This window comes from Pleurodeles waltl, chromosome 7 (assembly GCF_031143425.1).
Source record: "Pleurodeles waltl isolate 20211129_DDA chromosome 7, aPleWal1.hap1.20221129, whole genome shotgun sequence".
Classification (NCBI taxonomy): Eukaryota; Metazoa; Chordata; class Amphibia; order Caudata; family Salamandridae; genus Pleurodeles; species Pleurodeles waltl.
The window spans coordinates 1,199,008,281-1,199,029,513 of record NC_090446.1 but is presented as its reverse complement, the minus strand read 5'-3'; the positions used below and the strand labels follow the sequence as shown (position 1 = coordinate 1,199,029,513).

The 21,233-nt window shown below is 42.8% G+C and overlaps 1 protein-coding gene across 2 annotated transcripts in view; it reads right to left on the bottom strand.

Moving 5' to 3' along the window:
• Positions 1 to 21,233, bottom strand: part of LOC138246098 (F-box and WD repeat domain containing protein 10B-like) — a 158,517-nt gene that overhangs the window by 87,776 nt on the left and 49,508 nt on the right. For both annotated transcript variants that reach the window (XM_069200335.1, XM_069200336.1), the window contains exons 3-5: positions 18,506 to 18,712; positions 17,942 to 18,069; positions 848 to 970 (exon numbers count right to left, since the gene is read on the bottom strand). In XM_069200335.1, the coding sequence (XP_069056436.1) occupies positions 848 to 970; positions 17,942 to 18,069; positions 18,506 to 18,712 (458 nt within the window). The remainder of the gene's footprint in view (positions 1 to 847; positions 971 to 17,941; positions 18,070 to 18,505; positions 18,713 to 21,233) is intronic.

Below are 21,233 nucleotides of genomic sequence, written 5' to 3'. Positions count from 1 at the left end.
CCTAACCTCTCCAAACTTGCCAGCATCACCCCTCACCTCAGAAGCCTCCATTGGCTGCCCGTGCATAAGAGATGCAAAGTCAAGGTTCTGACCCTTGCTTACACAGCTCTCCACAACATCAGATCCAAACATATTAACCACCATCTGCCCTTCCACCAACCTGCCACAGAACTCTGATCAACCTTCCTCGCCCACACACACATCCCACGCATCTGCTGAAGCCGCTGGGGAGGCCATTTCTTCTCCTACCTCGCCGCCAAGTCCTAGCACAACCTACCCCACAACCTGAGAACCGCACACACCCTCCCCGACTTCAGGAAGAAGCTCAAGACCTGGCTCTTCAAGGAGAGGCCGTCAGACCTCAGCATCAGCCCCCAACGTTGGATACCCCACGGGGTGATAAGCAGTGCTCTACAAACACTGACTGATTGATTGATTTGGATACAGTAAAGAAATATCCCTATATTCACAGTGATATCTTTTTAAAATATAGTGACAGTGAAAATAATTAAGCAAAATTAAAACATAATATGAATAGTGAGAAATTCATACATTTAAAGCACTACATAGATAAAATTGAAAACCCCATTGTGCAGTGAATGAACAGAAGTGATATCTGAAGTATGGGTAAATTATTTTCCCTGTCTCTACAAATATTTAACAGAATTTTCAAGGTTTGGAAGCTCTCTGAGGTTTAGAAAGAAAATGTGGTATAGCAAGTATGTGTTATATGGTCAAATAAAACATTACATCCTCCAGCAGCTCTGAATGAGCCTCTTAGACCAGAGACCACAAGACCTTCTTGCTGATCTCTCTAAGCAAGAAAAACAGTGAACCACTATCTTACCTTTAGTCTGGCCAGGGGCAGGTTTTCAATTTTCAGAATTGTGTCTCCATCCTCAGCCAGTTTTGGCACTGGGACTTCACGGACTTTGGCATAGCAAGCACTCACTCCCTTCGGGGATGTGCCCTGCAAAAAAAAAACAAAAAAAAACATTGTCAAGAGTTTTGTGATTTGGTCAGTGGACTGGCTCCTGGGGAAAGCAGCTTTCAAGTAAGCATATGACCCTGATCAGGCCTGAGTTAGTAATGGTTTACTCTCTGGCTGTCACTCATGTCTAGGCCTAGGATTAAGCTTCATGACTTTACCACTTGATATCCCTCAGCACCCCTCAGTTGGACTGCTGAACACTGCGTGAAGTTCTCTTGTGTTGGCTTTCACTGCACCAATGAGGCTGCTGGTTTTGGGTGGCAGCATCACCTGCATTGTGGGGAACTGAGTCCAAATCCCACACCATGTGACAACTGTCGGCCTAATCCATTTCCGGCCAGCTAGCAGTGCCTCATCTCTGCCCAAGACCACGGACGATTTCTGGTAACCAGGCGCATGACATTGTGACTTCTCAGGGATATCTCAGTGGATCAGATACCATCCTTTTCTCTCAGTTACATCAGTGTCACACATGCAAAGACAAACAGAGGCAGAAACATGGTTCAATAATATTTATTGAATCAGCTGCATCTTAGATAGAATTGCATGAAATGCAATAATTAGGATGATGAAACACACTAGGAGCAAAATGGTGACAAGAAAAGTGAAACACATGAAAAGTCCCACCATACTGTCACTATGCACAATGTATCCAATTCCTACCTAAGCTATGTTAGAGCTCAGCAGGATAAACCCTATCCAGCCCTTCAGGATTCCCCCCTGGGAAGACATCATCCCCCATACCCGACTATGACAGAAGCGAAAATGCCTGTTAGCTATAGAGACACCATCCCCATGTGGACCAGGGAACTGGTGTTCTCAGCAAGCAGTTATAACAAAGTCAAACAGCATGTGGTCATGGTCATCTGGCTGGAACCTCCATCTAACGTGGGGCAGGGAAATGTTTTTATAATAAAACAACTGATGTTCTGAGAAAGTGTCCCCACATAAAAATACATGTATTTCTGTCAATGTTAGAGACGCAGTGTACCACTTGTGCTGACAATCCTATCCTGCTGCAGCCTTGAGGAAAGTACAAAGTAAAAGAAGGTTGTGCTAAGAAATGTAATGCTTTCCTAGGCACAAGAAAAACAAGATGAAGAAAATAAAACACCACCACGAATGTGGCCGATTCTAAAATAATAAAATGAAATAGAATAAAATGTTACTAGGCTAAAGAGCACCAGCAGCAGGCCTAGTTGCTAAAACAACGCACCCAGAGACATCACTAAAATGGCCCTACAACAGCCCTCCCCTTGTCAGTTCAGAAGTTTTATATCAGCCTAGTTCCTAATTAAAAGCAACTAAAATGCAATGCTTTATTACATATATCCATAAATGTAAATTGTGACAAGTTAAAACACACTTGTGCATGTGTATATGAAGGAAATGTTAGAAAAGGTCAATTTAGAAGTCTAGCAGTGGCGCCAATGAAACTAAAGTTAAAAATCAGTGTCATTTAGAAAATATCCAATGACAGCCAGGACAACTGAAACAAAGAAATGTTCCACTTCAGCAGGTGGAATGTTACCAAATTGGTGCCAGGGAGAACCAAACAGCACTCATGTTCTAAAGCCTGAGCTCCAGGTGAGGCAGCAGCATTCAGTGTTGTGCCCAATGCTGAGTTGAGAGGTGCATGATCCATGAAGTGCAGCTCATAGACGGCTTCCCGTAGCAAATGCACCTTCAACGTGCATGTCTGGTAATGAGCCCTCAGCGAGAACATCAACAGATCAGTGTCCAATGAAAGTAAGCGCCACGTACAAAGACAAACTTTCAGTACACATTCGAAAAGGCACCAGAGGCACTGAAACATGGGCTGCACACAATCCAAAACCAGTCTGAATGACAGAGACCAGTTGCACTCCAGTTCTTCCAGGAGTGGTGCTCCGAAATACTGCACCATGCATTCATTATACAGTTGCGCTGGTGGAATCGCCATCAGTCCTTCTTTCTGAGATGAAGCAGCCAATTGCAAATACAAAACAGCAACAGCCAGACGCCACCTATCATAGCCAAAGTAATCAGAAATCCCCTGCAAATATTTAAAAATATTGAGGGTCTGGCTGACAGTATTAAGCCAAATATAGAGGAGAAGGTGTTACTGAAACCAGAACCAACAGCCATAAGGAAATGTACAATCCCAGTAGTAGTAGACACATTAATAATTCATCCCACGAGTTCACCAAAGTGTCTTGTAAAGTTTGTATTTAATAGGGACTGCATTTCTGCAGATGACCTCTCCACTTAGAGTGCATGGGTCTCGCGTACAGATATCAACACCACATGTTTTTGAAATAATAAAGCCTGTAGTCTGATTAACTTCTCAAAATTCACATTTGAAGTAGCAATGTGAGGCCAAATATCTGCTACTTTCATCTGTTGTGTAAGGGGAAAAGAACATTCCTGCAAAAGGTGACAATTCGGGAGACCGAAAGGACGTAAGCAATTCCGGCTTGCATTCCACAACAGTTCTCACTGTTAAGAAACACATAGCTTTCATCAGAAAGAACCTGCAACACAGGTCTAATCAAGGGGACAGGAACTCCCTTCAGATAGCAAGCCAAATTCACTGCCGAAGCGTTACACACTCCGTGCAAGGACAGCTGCCTGTAAACCATTGAATGGCTCACAGAAGTCTCACATTCACCGCTGCTAAGAAAGACATCTTTCATGCCATTGAGACATTTGTGCTCCCACACTCATGAATGTAACTATCTCCTAGCCTTTCATATCTGCCTACTGGATTGTGTTTCAAGCAGAATTGAATTTGCAGTGTTGAAATAGGCAGACTGATAGCCCCATGTATTAACCATTCAGCAGATGGTATTCCAGCCACAGTAAAAAACAACTTTTCTAATTTCTCAATGTTTAACATAACGTAGGTTGTTTCCTTCTTAGCCAATATTTGTTGCTGTTGTGTCAAACTAAATGCTGAAAATATGTCCCTTGCGCTGATATGTTGCCAGGGAACGCAACCGGATTTCAATGTTTGTAGTGTCCAACCCAGCTGCATAATGCACCTTAGCTGGCTCTGTCCATGTTGTAAAAATGATATGTCACTTTGTACAATGTCTACTGCAGATAAAACAATACTGTTTAAAGTGTATATGCAGTCGGACAAGGTGTTATCTACAATGGCTAATGCTTTCTGTAAATTTTCCTGATCTATTTTCCTTAACCAGGCAGCAGCTTCTTGTTGGGAAAGTTTCCCAAGTTCATCATAAACTGCATATAAGAAGCGCCTTTTACATTGTCTTCTGGGGCCTAACAGGGAATCCTGCAAGTCTGCGTTATTAGTGAGTAGACTAAGGTGTTCTTTAACAGCATAAAAGTGAGGAACTTTTTAACCATTTCTGGCACAGTTTCCCCTACACTGTATGTTGTTACTATACCCGAATGTTCTGATGACACATAGCAAGGGTCTGTTCTATTTTGATCTAAAAACCACTGTGGAGTTTACAAAACGCGCATGACAACCATTTGTGTCCACTGGCCACAATCACCATACGCTGTGAAAGTGATGTGTTAAATGTTCCATTTTGGACCCACCCACTGGGCTGATCTTCAATTACATTAATACATTTTTGCCATTTATAAAATTTAGCAGGGGCAGGGATACTGGATGCGTTCAACTCCTTAATTTTTGCCAAGCCTGAACAACTTGCCTGTTGTACAGTTTCATTTATAATTATCATTTAGACAGGTATCAGGCATGCTCTAAATATTTGCCAATACTTAGTTCCCCATACACTTTTTAAATCAATCGTCTTCAGATAATATTCAGGAAAGGAATCAGAATAAATCAATTTTTTAGCAGTTAATAAGAGAAGGTGCATTTCCATTATTGGCAATTTAAAATAATACGACTCAGCATTTTTAACATTGTGCCCAGAAAAAAAAAAGAAAAAAAAACTTATCAGAGTATGTTTTCGAACTCCTCATTGGCGGAGTTGGACAATGTTCCCATTGTGTGTTTTTAAAAATAGTCTTTGGGGTACTTGCTCTGGAAATGTAATGATGTCCATAATAATTATAACAGAACATATCTCCATACATTGTCTTTTGATTGATAAACATCTTCACTTTCAAATACACTATAGTCTAATCCAGGTAACATAGAATCAACTGTTTTTACATCCCAATCATCAGAAACAACTTCAGGTGTCATTACATCATTCATTGAAAGTTTAAATACATATGGAATTTGAATAACCTTTGTCGGGTCATATATATCAAAAAAAAATTTATCCCAAACAATCACATCAGGAATTGGTATATCTGAAATGTTCACTAGGGACAAGTCTCTGCAGGCCTTATGGGAGGGAAAATGTGGTTTTAGATCCTCACCCACTAGTTCAACTGTAGAGCATTCATGAAGGTAATGACCACATATTAATAAGAAAAAGACGATGACAAACCCAATCCAAAGGTGGAAGGTAAGTATAGTTAATAAGAGCCAAAGATAGTTCCATGGAAGAATGAAACAGTTAATTTTGAACCAATGTATCAGCTTACGTGCTTGTGACAGTCTTGTTCCAGAAGAGGCAGAAGAGGCAGTGAAAGAGTGACTGACATCAGCAAAATATCCAGAAGCAGTTCAGGAGAACCAGCAGAAGTTTCCCTTGGTGATTCATAGTAGACTATTCTATCCAAGTTGAATTTGAGTAAAAGTGCTCAATATTGTTGATAATATGTGTCACAGAAGAAGTTAATGGGACTAATGAACAATCATTTTCTACCCTCCCCAAGCCTGGAGAGTTGTCAGCGTGGCTGCTCAAAACCTGTAGAGGAACATCATGGCCTGTAGTGAGAGGGAGTCGGGGACTACCACGGAGTCCTCTAGGTCTGCTGTGCAGGATCGGCGATATGGTGTAGCTTGACATTGTCAATGGAGACAAAGCAGTTTTTTTTAGAACCAAGCTGAGGTGGTAGAATAACAGTCCCAGGACTGGAACTGGTGCATGATAAGAAGGAACAAACTCCTTTTTCACAGCAATCTTTTCACACGCTAGATCCCCAACTTTTTAAATCTAGTAGTTGGTGATATTGGTGCATCCCTTATTCCCAAGGAGGCAGCACTGGCAGATGCGTTGTCATCACAGAACATTTGTAAGTCCTGCAAGACAGTGACATGTTCATTTCTGTCAAAAGGTGTATCTGACGGCTCCAGGCCAGGACCTTCAAGATCTGGAACATACATTTGTGTTCCGAACAGGCATTCATATGGGGAACAACCTCCCAGGGACCTTCTGGGCAGATTATTAAGTGCTCTCTGGACTCCATACTGGTGAATAAGTCAACTACGACCGTGTCTAATACACCAGCTGTTAAGGATTGATTTAAGTTCCAGTTGCTTCACTCCACAACACTGTTTCCCTTGGGATGATGCGGAGATGAATGATACAGTTGGACCCCTAACATGGCCATGGTGCCCCTGAATGCCCGTGAGGAGGAAGCAGGGCCCTAGTCCAAGTTGAAAGCAGCAACTGAATATGTGCAGATAAAGACTTGCAAATCTTTAATAACAGTTCGACTGTCAGCCGAGTGTTATGGCAATACCCATAGAAATCTGGAGCATGAGTCAACAGCGACTAAGATGTATTTGTATGCACCATCAGGTGTCAAGAGAGCCACAATGTCCAGGTAAACACATTGTATAGGTTTGCTGGAAATTAGGAGGGGTGTCTGCGGTGGGCGTTTGATGGTGGACCCTTTTATTTGCTGACAGATGTCACAGCAAAGGACATACTGCTTGGTCTGTTTGCATAGAGCTGGCCACCAAGAACTTGCTTGCAATAGTGAAATAGTAGCCGCCACACGAGCAACTCCCTCATGCGCTGTTTTAACCAACTCAGGTCTTTGATCTTTGTTGGGGATCACACAATCAACCATCCCTGGTATTGTTACTAGGGTGGTATTGAGGCTACATATGTGGCAGCAATATCTGGCATAATATTCCTTTGGCACAGGCTTGCCTTCAGCCGAAGCTTTAACAGCAGCCAGTGTTTCATCATCCAACCTCATCCGTGAATGAATTGTTGCAGCAACAAAAGCCGTAGCTCCTGCTGACTTGGCCGCTTCATCAGTCAAGGCATTGCCCGTAACATGTATTCCAACACGTTGATGTCCCAATGTATGAACTACATGGATATTGGGTAGCGTTTCTTTCAGATCTGTGTCTGAGTCTGTGCTTCATGGTGTTGCCTTTTGATTCTCTGAACCCATTCTGGCGCCAGTAATGCAGGTATTCATTGAAGGACTAGGCACAGTAGTATGAATCACAGATGATTAATGTTAACTGTCCTGGATCCGTGAGTTCTGAAGCCAACAACAGAGCCTTGAGCTCTGCTAATTGTGCAGCGCAGTCCCTTAAGGTCTGTGTGTAGGTGTGTTGTGGATGGAATTCACGATCCTTCATGTAGCCACTCACAACAGCACAGGTGGCAGAGTATTGATGTTTAGTGCCTACTGCTGGTTGGGCTGAGCCATCAGTGTGCACAATTATTTGATATGGTTCAATAGGCAAAGTGTTAACTGGAACTGGGTATTCTAGTTCAAATTAGAGAAATTCTTGAGTTTGTAATTTTGGATCAAATACATAATCAACATCAGAGGCCATCAGAGACATTGCCCATTGAATCCAACGTCAATGTAGTGCCTTAGCGTTAGGAACACTGGCTTTTGTGACAGCCTTGAGGGCTGGGGTCGGAGATATGACAATAGTGGGTTTCCCCTGGGCCAGAGGTCTCTCTTTAATGACAGCCATTTGAACAGCAGTCAGAATTTGTTCAGTGGGAGCAAAGCGTTTTACAGCTGTGGAATACAAATGTGATTTGTATGCAGCAGGGATGGCATCACCCTCATTGAACGTTACATTGGTGAAACCAATGGCACCAGCAATTACTCTGATGACCAAATCTGTTTGTCTCTTGTGTATAAGTGTTTGGCTGCAAGAATGCCTTGTTGCAATGCTCTGAGAATGCATGTGTGTTCGACTGTCCAATATTTGATTGAAAAGTCAGGACGTATTAAGTCATATAATAGTTTAATGTGTTGTGCATAATCTGGAATGTAAGTTCCGTCAAAGTTTAAAAAGCCTAACAATGATTGGAGCTTTTTGATGGTGGCTGCAATTTTGCACATTTTTCTAAAAATTGGGGTGCTAGGTTCTTGACTTCATCTGATAGTTGGTATCTCAAATATAGGACACTAAGAAGGCTATTTTTGTTTTTTTTAAACTAAATTTATAGCCTAATTTGGCAAATCCCACAACAATGCAGCTTCCTGTTTTATATGCTAAACAAGATCATAATTCGTAAGGTAGATATCTTATACATAGGACAATGCCTCCAGGTCAATGCTGTGTAAAATTGAAGTAACACGAGCTGTATACAATTCTGGACTGTTTTTATACCCTTGTGGGAGTCGGCAATTTTTTTCTGTGAGCCTAAAGTGCTAAAACTTGTTAAATCCCTACTTTCAGGCATTATATTTTGGCAGAAAAAAACACTGGAAATATCCAAGTTTTTTTTGTACTTTTTGGATACTATATTATTAATAAGTGTTGTACTGTATGCATTTTGAATGACAAATGTGCATATGTGACTATTTAAATGTCTGTAGTCTAAGACTATATTTTATGAATGGTCCGGTTTAGCTACAGGGAACAACAGTTTGTTCATTGGTGATACAAAGGGTTCAATTATGCCCTGGTACTCTAGCTATGTGAGGATTTCCCTCACGGGTACTCTAGCTTCATGCTGTATTGGATATTGGGGTTGAGGTTGTGATTGGAATCTAATTGGAATTATAACCCTACCTGGTTGCGATATAACGCGGGTCCCTACACCAATGCCCAATCAGTAGCACAAGCCTCCCTGAGCTCTCTTGAAGCAAGGAGTGAAAAAGGGGGTTCAATTACCTCTTCCCTATATGGGAGAATAGGGACAAATTCTGGTGGCCAAACTTTTTCGGGCAATAAAATATCATATTTGTATAGAAACCGCAGCCACCTTTTTTTTTTTTTAAATTGAGGTTTTTGTTGGGGAGGTTTCGCTTCTTTCGTAACAGACACTTCTGATGAGCGTTGTGACTGCTTTCTCGGTTTCACATACTCAGTTTGCTGTTCTCACCGCCCAGCTCTCTCACTGCACATATCCAGTGAGTCCTGAACAGAACAAGATTTTTATATTATCTCTATTTATAATATTATATCCGTTTTGATGGGTCTCCGAAAGCGGAGGTTCTCCCCTTTCTTTTTTAGGTGTTTGTTTTTGTTTATCCAGCATTTTTTAGAACTTTATAGTGCTTGCTTGGTAGAGTCCTTATTGGATTTATCTTGTAATTATGGTTTACTAGGTCTAGCTCCCAGGCTATCCCGACCAATACTAGAGTAGGTCTCAGAGATAACCTTTGGAAGCTCACGTTCTTGATCCTGTACAGGAACGTCCCGAGGCCACATGCGCGCTGCTAGTGCTACTGCTTCCTCTTTAAGACTTCTTAATATTATTTAAGATGCAGTGCAAAATTACCCATTAATTGCACCCCCAAATCCAGGGCCAGGGCAGCCCTATATTAATCTTGAATTTGTTTTAACACTTCTAGAAGATTGGCAAATGTTGGTGTACCATGTGCAGTAGTATAGAGCATGGTAAATACCGTGCCCCAAGTACTGCAGTTATCTACTGTGGGAACCATCCCAAATGGCAAGCACATAGTGGGAATTCTATGTTTATCTTGAGGTCTCGTATGGAGAAAAACTGCTTCCAGCGCATTTGTTTTTTGAGCTAACCAAAAATAAATGTCTTCTCATTTGGCAGGTAGCTTACCCATAATCGAATGTACAGTTGCAGGGTTCATGCCTGGCGTTACGCTGGGGCATACTGGGTTAGTATTTAATGTTTGCATTACAAACTGTCGTAAGAATTAATATATCACTGTAACTTCAACATATAAGCGATAAAGCTCAGCTACCGCCGAGGTGCCTGCATCAGGATGCGGTGTATATGTGGCCAGTAAAGGCCAAGTAGGACCATCATTGCTCAGAGGACCTAACCTAACGTGTAGTACTGCATGAGGTAGGGTGCCATCAAGTCAGTTATTATGGCCTTGAAAAGACAGGTATCTCTAAGTATGCATAAACTCTGTATTGTGCAGGTATTTTAGCAGGTGTGTAATGATGAAATGTATTAGTGTTACCATTGACTGCTGGAAAGTTGACCCAAGAATAGAATCTTTCTGTTCTATAGGCTGGATGAGCCTCAACTACAAATGTTACAGGACCCCCCTGGGCTGTAAGGCCACTAGCTAGCAAATGGGCACTGAGGGGAAATCACAGGTTTGCTGCAATTACTACCCGTTGCAGGTTCGCCACAGTAGATATACCTGTTCAGAGATAAGGGCACTAAATGGGGTTTGATCCTTTTAAGGTTCAAGCTTGATCAACCTACAGCATCGGATAGGTACTACCTACCTAGCAGCGGAAGAAATCCTCAATTCCACGGACATCTCCGTATATAGTATTGAGGTGCCCTTAGCACGTAGTGAGGCAAAGATACTCAGGAGGATGCGAAAATCAGTGCCTGACCAAACTTTGGCGGTGCTTTGTTGCATTGGCTCCCACTGTACCAATGAGGCTGCTGGATTTGGGTGGCAGCATCACCTGAGTTGTGGGGAACTGAGTCCAAATCCCACACCATGTGACAACTGTTGGCCTAATCCGTTTCCAGCCAGTTAGCAGCGCCTCATCTCTGCCCATGAGAGGGACAATTTGTGGCAACCGGGGATATGACATTATGACTTCTCAGGGAAATCATGGTGGATCAGATCTAATCATTTTCACTCAGTTACATTAGTCTTACACATGCTAAAACAAACACAGGCAGAAAATGGATCAATAAGATTTATTGAATCAGCGGTGTCTCAGATAAAATGGCATGAAATGCAATAGTTAAAATGATGAAACATATTAGGAGCACAATGATGACATGAAAAGTAAAACACAGGAAAAGTCCCACCATACTGTCACTATGCACCAAATATGCGATTCCTACCTAAGCATGATTTCCCCCTGGGAAGACATCATCCCCCATGCCTGAGTATGAAAGTAAAGAAGCCTGTTATCTACAGAGACACCATCCCCATGTGGACCAGGGAACCAGTGGTCTCAGCAAGCAGCTGTAACAAAGTCAGACAAAATGCAGTTGTGGTCATCTGGCTGAAACCTCCCTCTAACATACATGAGACAGGGAAATATTTTTATAATAAAACAAATGATGTTCTGAGAAAATGTCCCTGCATAAAAATACATGTATTTCTGTGAATATTAGAGACGCAGTGTAGCACTTGTGCCGACAATCCTATCTCGCTGCAGCCTTCAGGAAAGCACAGACTGAAAGAATGTTGTGCTGAGAAATGTAATGCTTTCCTAGGATAAAGAAAATATTGTAGGAAGAAATTGACTAATTCTTTCTACTGAAGGCTTTTCCTAAAGTGAAAAATCATTGTTTTTTCTTATTTTTTAAAATGGCTTTGAGTTGGCAGTGGCAAATATGTTGTCAAAATTATATTGAGCTGGAAACCTTAGCAATCACTTTGGAAGGGGGGGGTGGAGAAAATCAGCCTATGGTCAAATGTGTAATATCAGGTAGGAACAAATTACAAAATCCTAAACAGAAACTCAATGAGAAAAAAAACATTCTGTGAAAATAGGAAGGGTCTAATGGCATTCACTTCGAGATGACAATGGGGCGTTATGAACGTGGGCAGGACACACATGGAGCCAAAGTTGCCCTGGAAACATAACTCTCCAGTCAGGCAGCATGCAGCACATGTAACTTCTTCAACTTAGCATCCGTCATCCAATCACCTATACATGCTAGTTCCAAGACGACAGGACAGGAAGGAAATAAACTAATATCTCTAACTGGTCCATAATTATTTTGGGTTAGCCAAATAATGAGTTTGCAATGAGTATATTTCCACACATTTTAAATGAAAATTGTACACACAAACTTCAACGGCTGTAGGGTTTACATGAGCTAAATAGCAATATACAGTAAAACAATAGTCTCACTTGAAACCACTGGCATTTTTCGTGCGGGCACATGTTGACGTCTGTATATATTTACCTTTATTCCAAAGTTTTACAATTTCTTAAAGTCTTTACATTTTCAAAATGCACAAATACTGTCCTGCCAACATGGCGAGGCACTCATAAAAAGATCTAATTTCTTTTTTCATATTTGCAAATAAATGCAGATAGGGAAAGAAGTTGATTTCCACTTAATTTATGTGTAAAGACATTATTAAAAAGCACTGGCAAAACAAATAGGTCTCGCCTTTTGGCTGCTAAGAAGACCTATTGGCTTTGCCAACTCTTTTAGCTGATGCTGTTAAGCATCAGTAAAAAGCAGGAAAAATGATATGATACATATATGTGTATTTGTCAAAACACATACATGTATGTGCCAGGAGACTACTGTGACTTAGCTTCATCACAGGTGTTTGTACATGCATGAGCACGCACATGTGTGCATGCCTCATAATGCAGAGGACATTTTGTTTTAATTTACAGTACCAAGACAGAGGTCGCCCATTTTGGAGGAGTAAATCTCAAAATTACATAACAAGTGCTCCAAAGTGTCTTGTTTTGGAAAGGTGTAAGCCAGCAGCAAGGTGCAGCTACCAAGCCCTCCTAAAAATAACTTTATTAAAATAAAAATAGCTTATGATAGGGAGCAAAAGTGGAGCAGCTGGGGGTGGGGGTTGGAAGCAACTGAGGGGTGTAAAATGACAAAAGTCCAAACTGAGTTGCATTGGAGGTAATGGGAAAGCAACAAACAAACTGGTGGCATGAGAGCGTAGTTGGTTTGAATGGGGAGGCAGGACACAAGGGACTGTAGAAGACAATATATGCATTCCCTTAGAATGCTCAAAGGAAAAGAAAAAAATAGTAAACTCAGTATACGCAGTAAGAGGTTACAAGGAATTCAATCAAAAGGATTGTAAAGAAGCTATGTTCCAGGTGAGGAATAAACAAAAGAAGAGGAAGGAAAGCTATCAAATAAGAAGCAAGCAAATGGGACTAATAAAAAGGCCAGTAAATCCTAAGCAATGGGCAGTAGCAAAACCCACTGAAAGTATTGGTATTATTCACAATAAGTCCTCGACAACAACAGCTAAAAGCTGTTTGTTGGCAAAGCCTAGAAATGGACTAATCGGGTGCCTCGTTAAAATGCATAATAGCATAAAGTAAGGGCCAGTAGCGGGAGGCAGACACAAGGATCAGTAGATTTTGTACTGTATCAATGTATCAAAAGCAAACTCCTCCACAACAGACTCTGGTGGTCATTCCGACCTCGGCGGTCTTTTTTCCAGACCGCCGAGGCCGGGGGAGACAGAATACCGCCATTGCCGGCGGTATTCATGCCTCCCTATTCCGACATTTCCGCTGGGCCAGCGGACGGTAACAGCGTTACCGTCCGCTGGCCCAGCGGAAATGGCACATCAACATTGCCGCCGGGTCGTAATAGAGCCGGGGGCAATGTTGATGTGCAGCGGGTGCATTCGGGCAGTGAAATGCGCGACAGGGCTACGCCTGGGGGCCCCTGCACTGCCCATGCCAAGTGCATGGGCAGTGCTGGGGCCCCCAGGGGCCCGTGCGTCCCCTTACCGCCAGCCTTTCCATGGCGGTGTCTACCGCCACGGACAGGCTGGCGGACGGGGACTCATAATCCCCAGGGCAGCGGTGCTTGCACCGCTGCCCTGGGGATTATGACCGCCAGGCGGAAACCTGGCGGTTAAGTGGAGGGGCCGGCGGTATGGCCGTGGCTTTTGCGCCATGGTCATAACAGCTGGCGGGACACCGCCAGCCTGTTGGCGGTGTTCCCGCCAGCAAACCGCCGGCCGCCAGGGTCGGAATGACCCCCTGAATCTGGTTTCTAATAGGAAAAGTGTTTTGTATATCCTAGACCTGGGCATGTTTAACTGCAGAACGGCGTCTGGAAAAGAATACACATCTACCTGCATTGGGTCTTCAAGTTTTTTGCTAGCACTGATTTAATTACACAACCCTGCTGGAATCATAGAAAGACAAATATTTGACATTACCACATTCCATGTAACAGTGCTGGAGAATATCAAGAAATTAAGTAAATCTCACCCAAGACACAGAAAACACATAGGCGTTATTTGCAGACAGGCTAGCAAATTCCTTTGGGTCCAAAATATTATTAGATGTAAAATAGGAAGGTCATAGCATAAATAAAGGCTGATACCATTATACTTTCATAAAAAAAGATGAAACTAAAGACATAGGTAGGTGCAAGCTCAAGGTTTTTCCTAAATGTATTTTGAATGGGGTAGTACAACCAGCAATCTCTATGTCATTAAGTTATTTTAGCAGTTTATGTAGGCACATTTATTTTATCTTGGGTCTGAGGCCTGTATCCTCTCACCTAGTCACTTGCCATTTTATTGCTCTTTTTATTTTAGCAAGGCTTCATTTTGGTGGCAATGTTTTATTATTTTATTTCAGTTGCCCTTCCACGCAGAATTGTTATTCATTTTTCTGCACAACATTTCATCCTGTACTCAATTCAAGGCTATACACAATAGTTTGCCAGATGCTTCTGGTCCAGAGAGCGCAATGTCTACCTTACACAGACAAAACACATTATCAAGTTTGGTCAGTACTCAGAACACCAACATGTTTTTTTTCTGAAACAACAAGTTGCCCAAAAATAAGCCAGAGGGGAAATTCCAGCCAGCTTGCCATCTCATGCTGCATGTCGTCCCATTTTTTGGTGAAACCTTACGCTTCCACTTTGTCTACGTGGCAGGACTCCCAGGAGACTAACAGACCTCTTCATTACCTCTAACACAGGTACGGGGATTGGGCTTCCTTGCTGGGACTAAAAGGGTGGATTAGGTCTACCACTGCTACTGCTCTCATGTAGAAACTTAGGGATATTAGGGATGCTACTGTGACAATATGGTGGGACTTCCTGTGTTTCAGTTTCCTGGTCACTGCTGTAATAGTGTTGGGTTTCCTTATCTTCATAATCGCAATTCATGCCCTTCTACATAGAACGCAGTTGTTTCAATAAAACCTATTGAACCAAGATTCTGCTTCTGGTTGTCTTTGCATGTATGCGACTTGTATAACTGAGAGAAAGGGGTATGATCTGTCCTACCTCGACTTCCCTAAGGAGTCTGAGTGCCATGCAATAGACTGACACAAACCACCTTTACCTTTGGTACTGATGGGGTGCTGGTAGTTAGCCAGAAGGGTTAGGCCGACAGCTGTCACATGATGTGGGATCAGACTCATTCTCCTGACTTGGTGGTGCTACCGCCCAAAATCCAGCAGTCTTGTTTCTATAACGGGAGTCTACGACATGGCGCCACCAATGTTGGTTAGGCATTAACTTTTCAGATCTTCTAAGTATCTCCGTCTCATTTTGTGCAAAAGGCACCCTGATAAACTTATACGGAGACATCTGTGGAACTAGGGAATATCCTCCTCAGCTAGATGGGTAGTACCTATTTGATGCTGTAGGTTGTTCAAGGTTTGACTCTCAAAAGGATTCCCCGACTGGTGTTACTATCTCTAAACAATTCTATTCCATTTGAAAAAATAGTGGACTAAAACAGGGTCATAATTGCAACAAGCATGAGACTACCCCTCACAACACACTTAAGAAAAAATGGCCTCACAGACGAGGGAGGAGAAGTTGCATTTGTTGTTGAGCATATGGAACTGAAATGTTTTACTCCTGGGTCACCTTTCCAGCAGCAGATGGGAACACACATATTTTATCACTACACTCCAGCACATGCACCCACACATTACATTCCAATACGTGTATTTAGAAATACCACTAGCTTATCAAGAACACCAAAATTGGCTTCCTCTTGGTCTGTCCTTCTTGTCAACATTGACATTTTATCTCCTTATATGTACATTTTATTTTACTTTGTTTTAGTAAGATTTGTTGCAGATATAGGGCCTCTTTCTGACCCTGGCGGTCTATGACCGCCAGGGTGGAGGCCGGCTGAAGCACCGCCAACAGGCTGGCGGTGCTTCATTTTGTATTCCGACTGCGGCTGTGAAGCTGCGGTCGCCCAGCCGGGTCCGGCGGTTTCCCGCCGGATTTCCCCCGGCTGGGGGAATCCTCCGCAGCGCCGCCATGGGGATTCCGACCCCCTTCCCGCCAGCCTGTTTCTGGCGGTTTTCACCGCCAGAAACAGGATGGCGGGAACGGGTGTCGTGGGGCCCCTGCACTGCCCATGCCACTGTCATGGGCAGTGCAGGGGTCCCCTAACAGGGCCCCATAAAGATTTTCACTGTCTGCTTAGCAGACAGTGAAAATCGTGACGGGTGCAACTGCACCCGTCGCACCCCTGCAACTCCACCGGCTCCATTCGGAGCCGGCTTCATTGTTGCAGGGCCTTTCCCGCTGGGCTGGCGGGCGCTCCTTTGGCGGACGCCCACCGGCCCAGCGGAAAAGCCAGAATGGCCTCCGCGGTCTTTTGACCGCGGAGTGGCCAAGTGGCGGTTCCCGCCCGGCGGGCGGTGCCCGCCGCCCGCCGAAGTTAGAATGAGGGGCATAGTGACTTCAGTCGTAGGTTATTTTTTATGGACCTTGGCACGCTCAACCCGACAATGAGGAGGGTGCTGTGGGGTTATTTTAGCACATTTATTTTAGTTTGGGTCTGAGGCCTGTGTTCTTATTATTTTAGCAGGGCTTCATTTTATGTTTTATTATTTTATATCAGCTGCCTTTCCAGGCAGAATTTGTATTCATTTCTCTGCACAATATTCCATCCTGTGCTGACTCCAAGGCTATACATGATAGTTTACCGGGTATTGCCGCTCCAGAGAGTGCAGTGTCTACCTTACACAGACAAGACACATTATCATGTCTGGGCAGTTCTCAGAACACCAACATGTTTTAATATAAAACAACAGGCTGCCCGAAAATAAGGCAGAGGGGACATTCCAGCCAGCTTGCCATCTCATGCTGCACATCCTTGCAGTTTCTGCTGAAACCTCATGCTTCCTCTTTGTCTACTTGAGAGGACTCCTAGCAGACTAACAGACCTCTAAATTACCTCTAGTACAGGTGTGGGGATTGGGCTGCCTTTCCGGGACTAGAGGGGCAGATTAGGCCTACCACTGCTATTGCTTTCAAACAAAAATGTAGTAGTATAGGTACAGATATTAGGGATGCTGTTGTGACAGTATGGTGGGACTCTTCCTGTGTTTTACTTTCCTGTTCATTGCTGTAACAGTGTTGTCTTTCATTATCCTCATAATCGCAATTCATGTCTTTTTGCATAGAACGCAGTTGCTTCAATAAAAATCTACTGAAACAAGATTCTTCTTCTGTTTGTCTTTGCATGTATGAGACGTATAACTGAGAGAAAAGGGTATGATCAGTTCTACCTCGACTTTCCTGAGGAGTCTGAGTGTCAAGCAATAGGATGCCACAAACCACCTATACCTTTGGTACTGGTGAGGTGCTGCTAGATAGCGTGAAGCGTTAGGCCAACAGCTGTCACATGGTGTGGGGTCAGACTCAGTCTCCTGACTTGGTGGTGCTGCCACCCAAAATCCAGCAGACTTGTTACTATAATGGAGCCTACGAATTCTACTAATATAGCAAGATAGAACTAGTAATTAAGGTGGTGCGCTTAATGTAGGCAATGGGATGTAATGTAGAATGTGGTAGGCGTTTCCCTACCACGGAATGTTGCAGTTATGTGAAAAGTCTATCATAGGTCCTGGTAGATAGGCCCAGTTAATTATAATGTCTATTTTTTAATCTAGAAACACATACTGAGTTGATCTATGGCAATCCCCTGAAAAATCACACCCCCAGCCGGTAAGGGAAGAATAGAAGTGTACCCACAAGAATGGATCATGACCCTTATCACAGGTACCTGCAGGATCATGGCTTCATCCTGGACCGAACTTTGGACCACCTTGTCCTTCCTGACCTCTTCTGCCAGGTATCGCCAGTGCAGACTCACTTTGAGACAATTCAGAAGAGATTTCACATCCAAGATTCCTTAATAAGAAAACAAAAGTGTCTAAGAACATGTTATAATTTCAGTCAATTTGGTAATTGGTTTGCTCTTCAGTTATTCCTTTTTTCCTAGCTGAAGTGGTGAAGTTATGACTGTCAGAATAATAAAAAGTGTACACACTTCAATCCTGTAAAACTGTTACAAAATAAAGAAATGGAAAGGTGTTCATACCACCACATAAGAGATTTGACAGGTCCATGAAATTGGTATCATACTTTAGTTTTACTTTTCCTGGTAAAAGATGAAAGAAAATGAAGAAAGGAGAGTTCTCATGGATCCCTCGAAAGAGGAAAGAGAAATGACAGCTGGGGTTCTGGGGAAGAAAAGGATCAGCATGAGGAGATAGCAATACAACCAATAGATAAGCGGTCTGTGGTGCCATATTTCCCCTATGAGGCACTGCCAAAGATAACTCACCCAGGATGCTTTTAGAAAGATGCACTGGGAGACATCTGATGAAGTCCTTGTGCTTGCTGACTCCTGACGAGGACTGAAATGAAGTTGGAACCAGCATTAAGGCAGGGTCATCCAAGGAAATGGTGGATGGTCCTGGTGCCTTGTCATCCACCATCAATGGCTCCTGCTGAGAGGACCAGAAATGGTCCTGCTGAGACCTAGAAATACCTGACACAAGGCAGCACTATTAATACAAAACCAACTAAAACCCTGTGCAGCCTTAGTACAAAGAGAACTTAACTCACTGATGGTGCGAAACACAATCATTTCCATTGTATTATCATAAGTATTCTGTCTTTTTGAAGAATACTAACCTGAAAACGGTCTCCAAGAGAAATGTTATCATTCAAACCTGGAGATTTCCTGACCTGCAATCAGTCTGTAACTACCCATCCTTCTCAAGGAAGATTTTTTTGAAGCATCAATCGCTCCTCAATAAAGTGATATTAATCTAAACTGCCATTTAATGTACGAATTTATTACATGTTTTATACTAAACTTGCTCAATTGGAGCATTTGAAGGTTTAGGTTTTATACAAAGAAGGGGCATGTCTCTTCAATATCTTTGTACTGATTTTGCTGGGCCAACAAAAGGTATTGCTGCTAGCAACATACAAAATGATTCCTTGAACTGTTAAGGTATATAACGCTGTTTGTGTATACAAATATGCACATTTTGTGAAATTTAGTAATTCACATATTTTGATGTTTAAAGTTCTCAAATGTATGTTTGATTTTGGGCTTCTTCTCATGTTGTAAGCACTTAGGAGCAATTATGGGAACTCCATTAAATAACTCTGTAACAGCTACAGAAATTGAGAACTCAGGAAGAGTCCTGGAAACTTCCTTCTTCCACTCACAATTGTCTAGGGAGTGCCATAAGTATGTCCAGACTTTCCTCGATTGTGAATATCTGCTTTAAACATGCTGTGATCACTATGTCTAGTTCCATTGATACACAGATTAGATGCAGAATTTCATGTTCAACCTCATCTGTCATAAAAACGACAACAAAGCAGCCTTGTTGACCCAAAGATCAGACTTCATCACTGTAGTCTCAGTTAGGTACATGCACATCTTCTTCTTTGGATACTTCAAACTATCAGGCTGTGCATTCACCAAGACCATAATAGATTAACTTTTCTTACTCCTGTCCAACGCAGACAATGATCATCTCATCATCCTGCCTACCCATACCAATAGGAATGTTCTGAACCTCGAAGGTACCTCTGTGATCATCCTCACATGCAACAAAACTGATCATGCTGTGTTCTACACACATCTCTCCTTCACTCAAGTGAGTTAAAGTCAAAGGTGATGATTAGATTGTTCAATAACTTCCTGACAGATGTTCTTAACAATAGTATGATGTCCGTAGCAGCCACAAGTGACCACAATAAAGAACCTGCATGAGGATTTCAATGACTCTATGTGATGAAAGCACGTGCCCAGTCAATCCCAGTTTATGAAGGGAACTGCCTCAGTAGCAAAGGACAGTCAGGAATCATCCTATAACAGTATAACTGGCTGTTGCCATGGCCTGGAAATCTCCTACGGGCCCGGCCCTAGTGGACTGGAGACGAGATGTATCAACTTGAGCCTAAGTCGAATTACAGGTATTACGTAGGGAGGACGCCCGGGGGTCCGGACGTGTTACATAGCCCCATTGTAGACTGAGGTATTAGAGGCCTGGGAAGCACAGAGACGAGAAGTAGGTGGGGTTCGGGAACTCGGAAAGGACAAAGCATTGTTAGCGGTGGGCTGAGGAGATGTGGGGGAACACATATAACAAACATATGACAGGCAACAGAGAGGTCTTGATAATCTATTATTTGAGGTGGGAGGCCTGGGGCCCGCTGCACTGACACCAACATATAAGTACGGCCTCAACGGTCAATTTGGGGAGGATAATGGAGACCATCCGGAGGGACCCCCACTACTACACCAGAAATGGGGAAGGATAGAGGTAGAAATAAAGACCCCCCCAAACTGGAGAGCTCAAATACACATGCATGCCCCAATCACACCGCAGCACGGAAATGCACCTCCAGCGCATTGTTCTCATGTTTTCATTAGTTGCGTTAACACGGTAACAACTAGGACGATAGTGAATGTCATATGATTGAAATGGAACAGAGGTTGCAAGGCAAGGCGGTTGTAATCCGAAGTACTGTATATATAGAATACCAGTATTGCACCCAGAAGGGCCATGAAACAATTCTGTTACTGTCCATGAACCAGCTGCAATGTATATGTTTGAATCGGTGCCCTGAGCTAAGGGGCACAACACTTGGCTAATTGTTAAAATACCAATAAACAAAGTTTTTAAAAAAACAGTATAACGGGCTGTCTACACTGATGCACAAAGACATGACTACTTAAAAGGCTCTGTGAACCACCCAGGGAGAGTTTTTTTCCATGGCAAAGGCTGCTTACACCAAGAATATCCTCTGTGAGGCATCTAACAGAAACATACTCTATTCAACTGGTGCCATATTTAAATACGTCAAGGGGAAGTACAGAGCAATGAGCATTTTTATCAAAGGCAAAATCCAGCAACATATTAACTGTACAATTGTGTCCAACATCGCCCTGGCAGTTACAATCAGCAATGTACATAAGTGGACTACCTTCTATCCTCTCTTTGCTGATGTACTGGTAGATATCTCCTGCAATACAGTAACTAAAA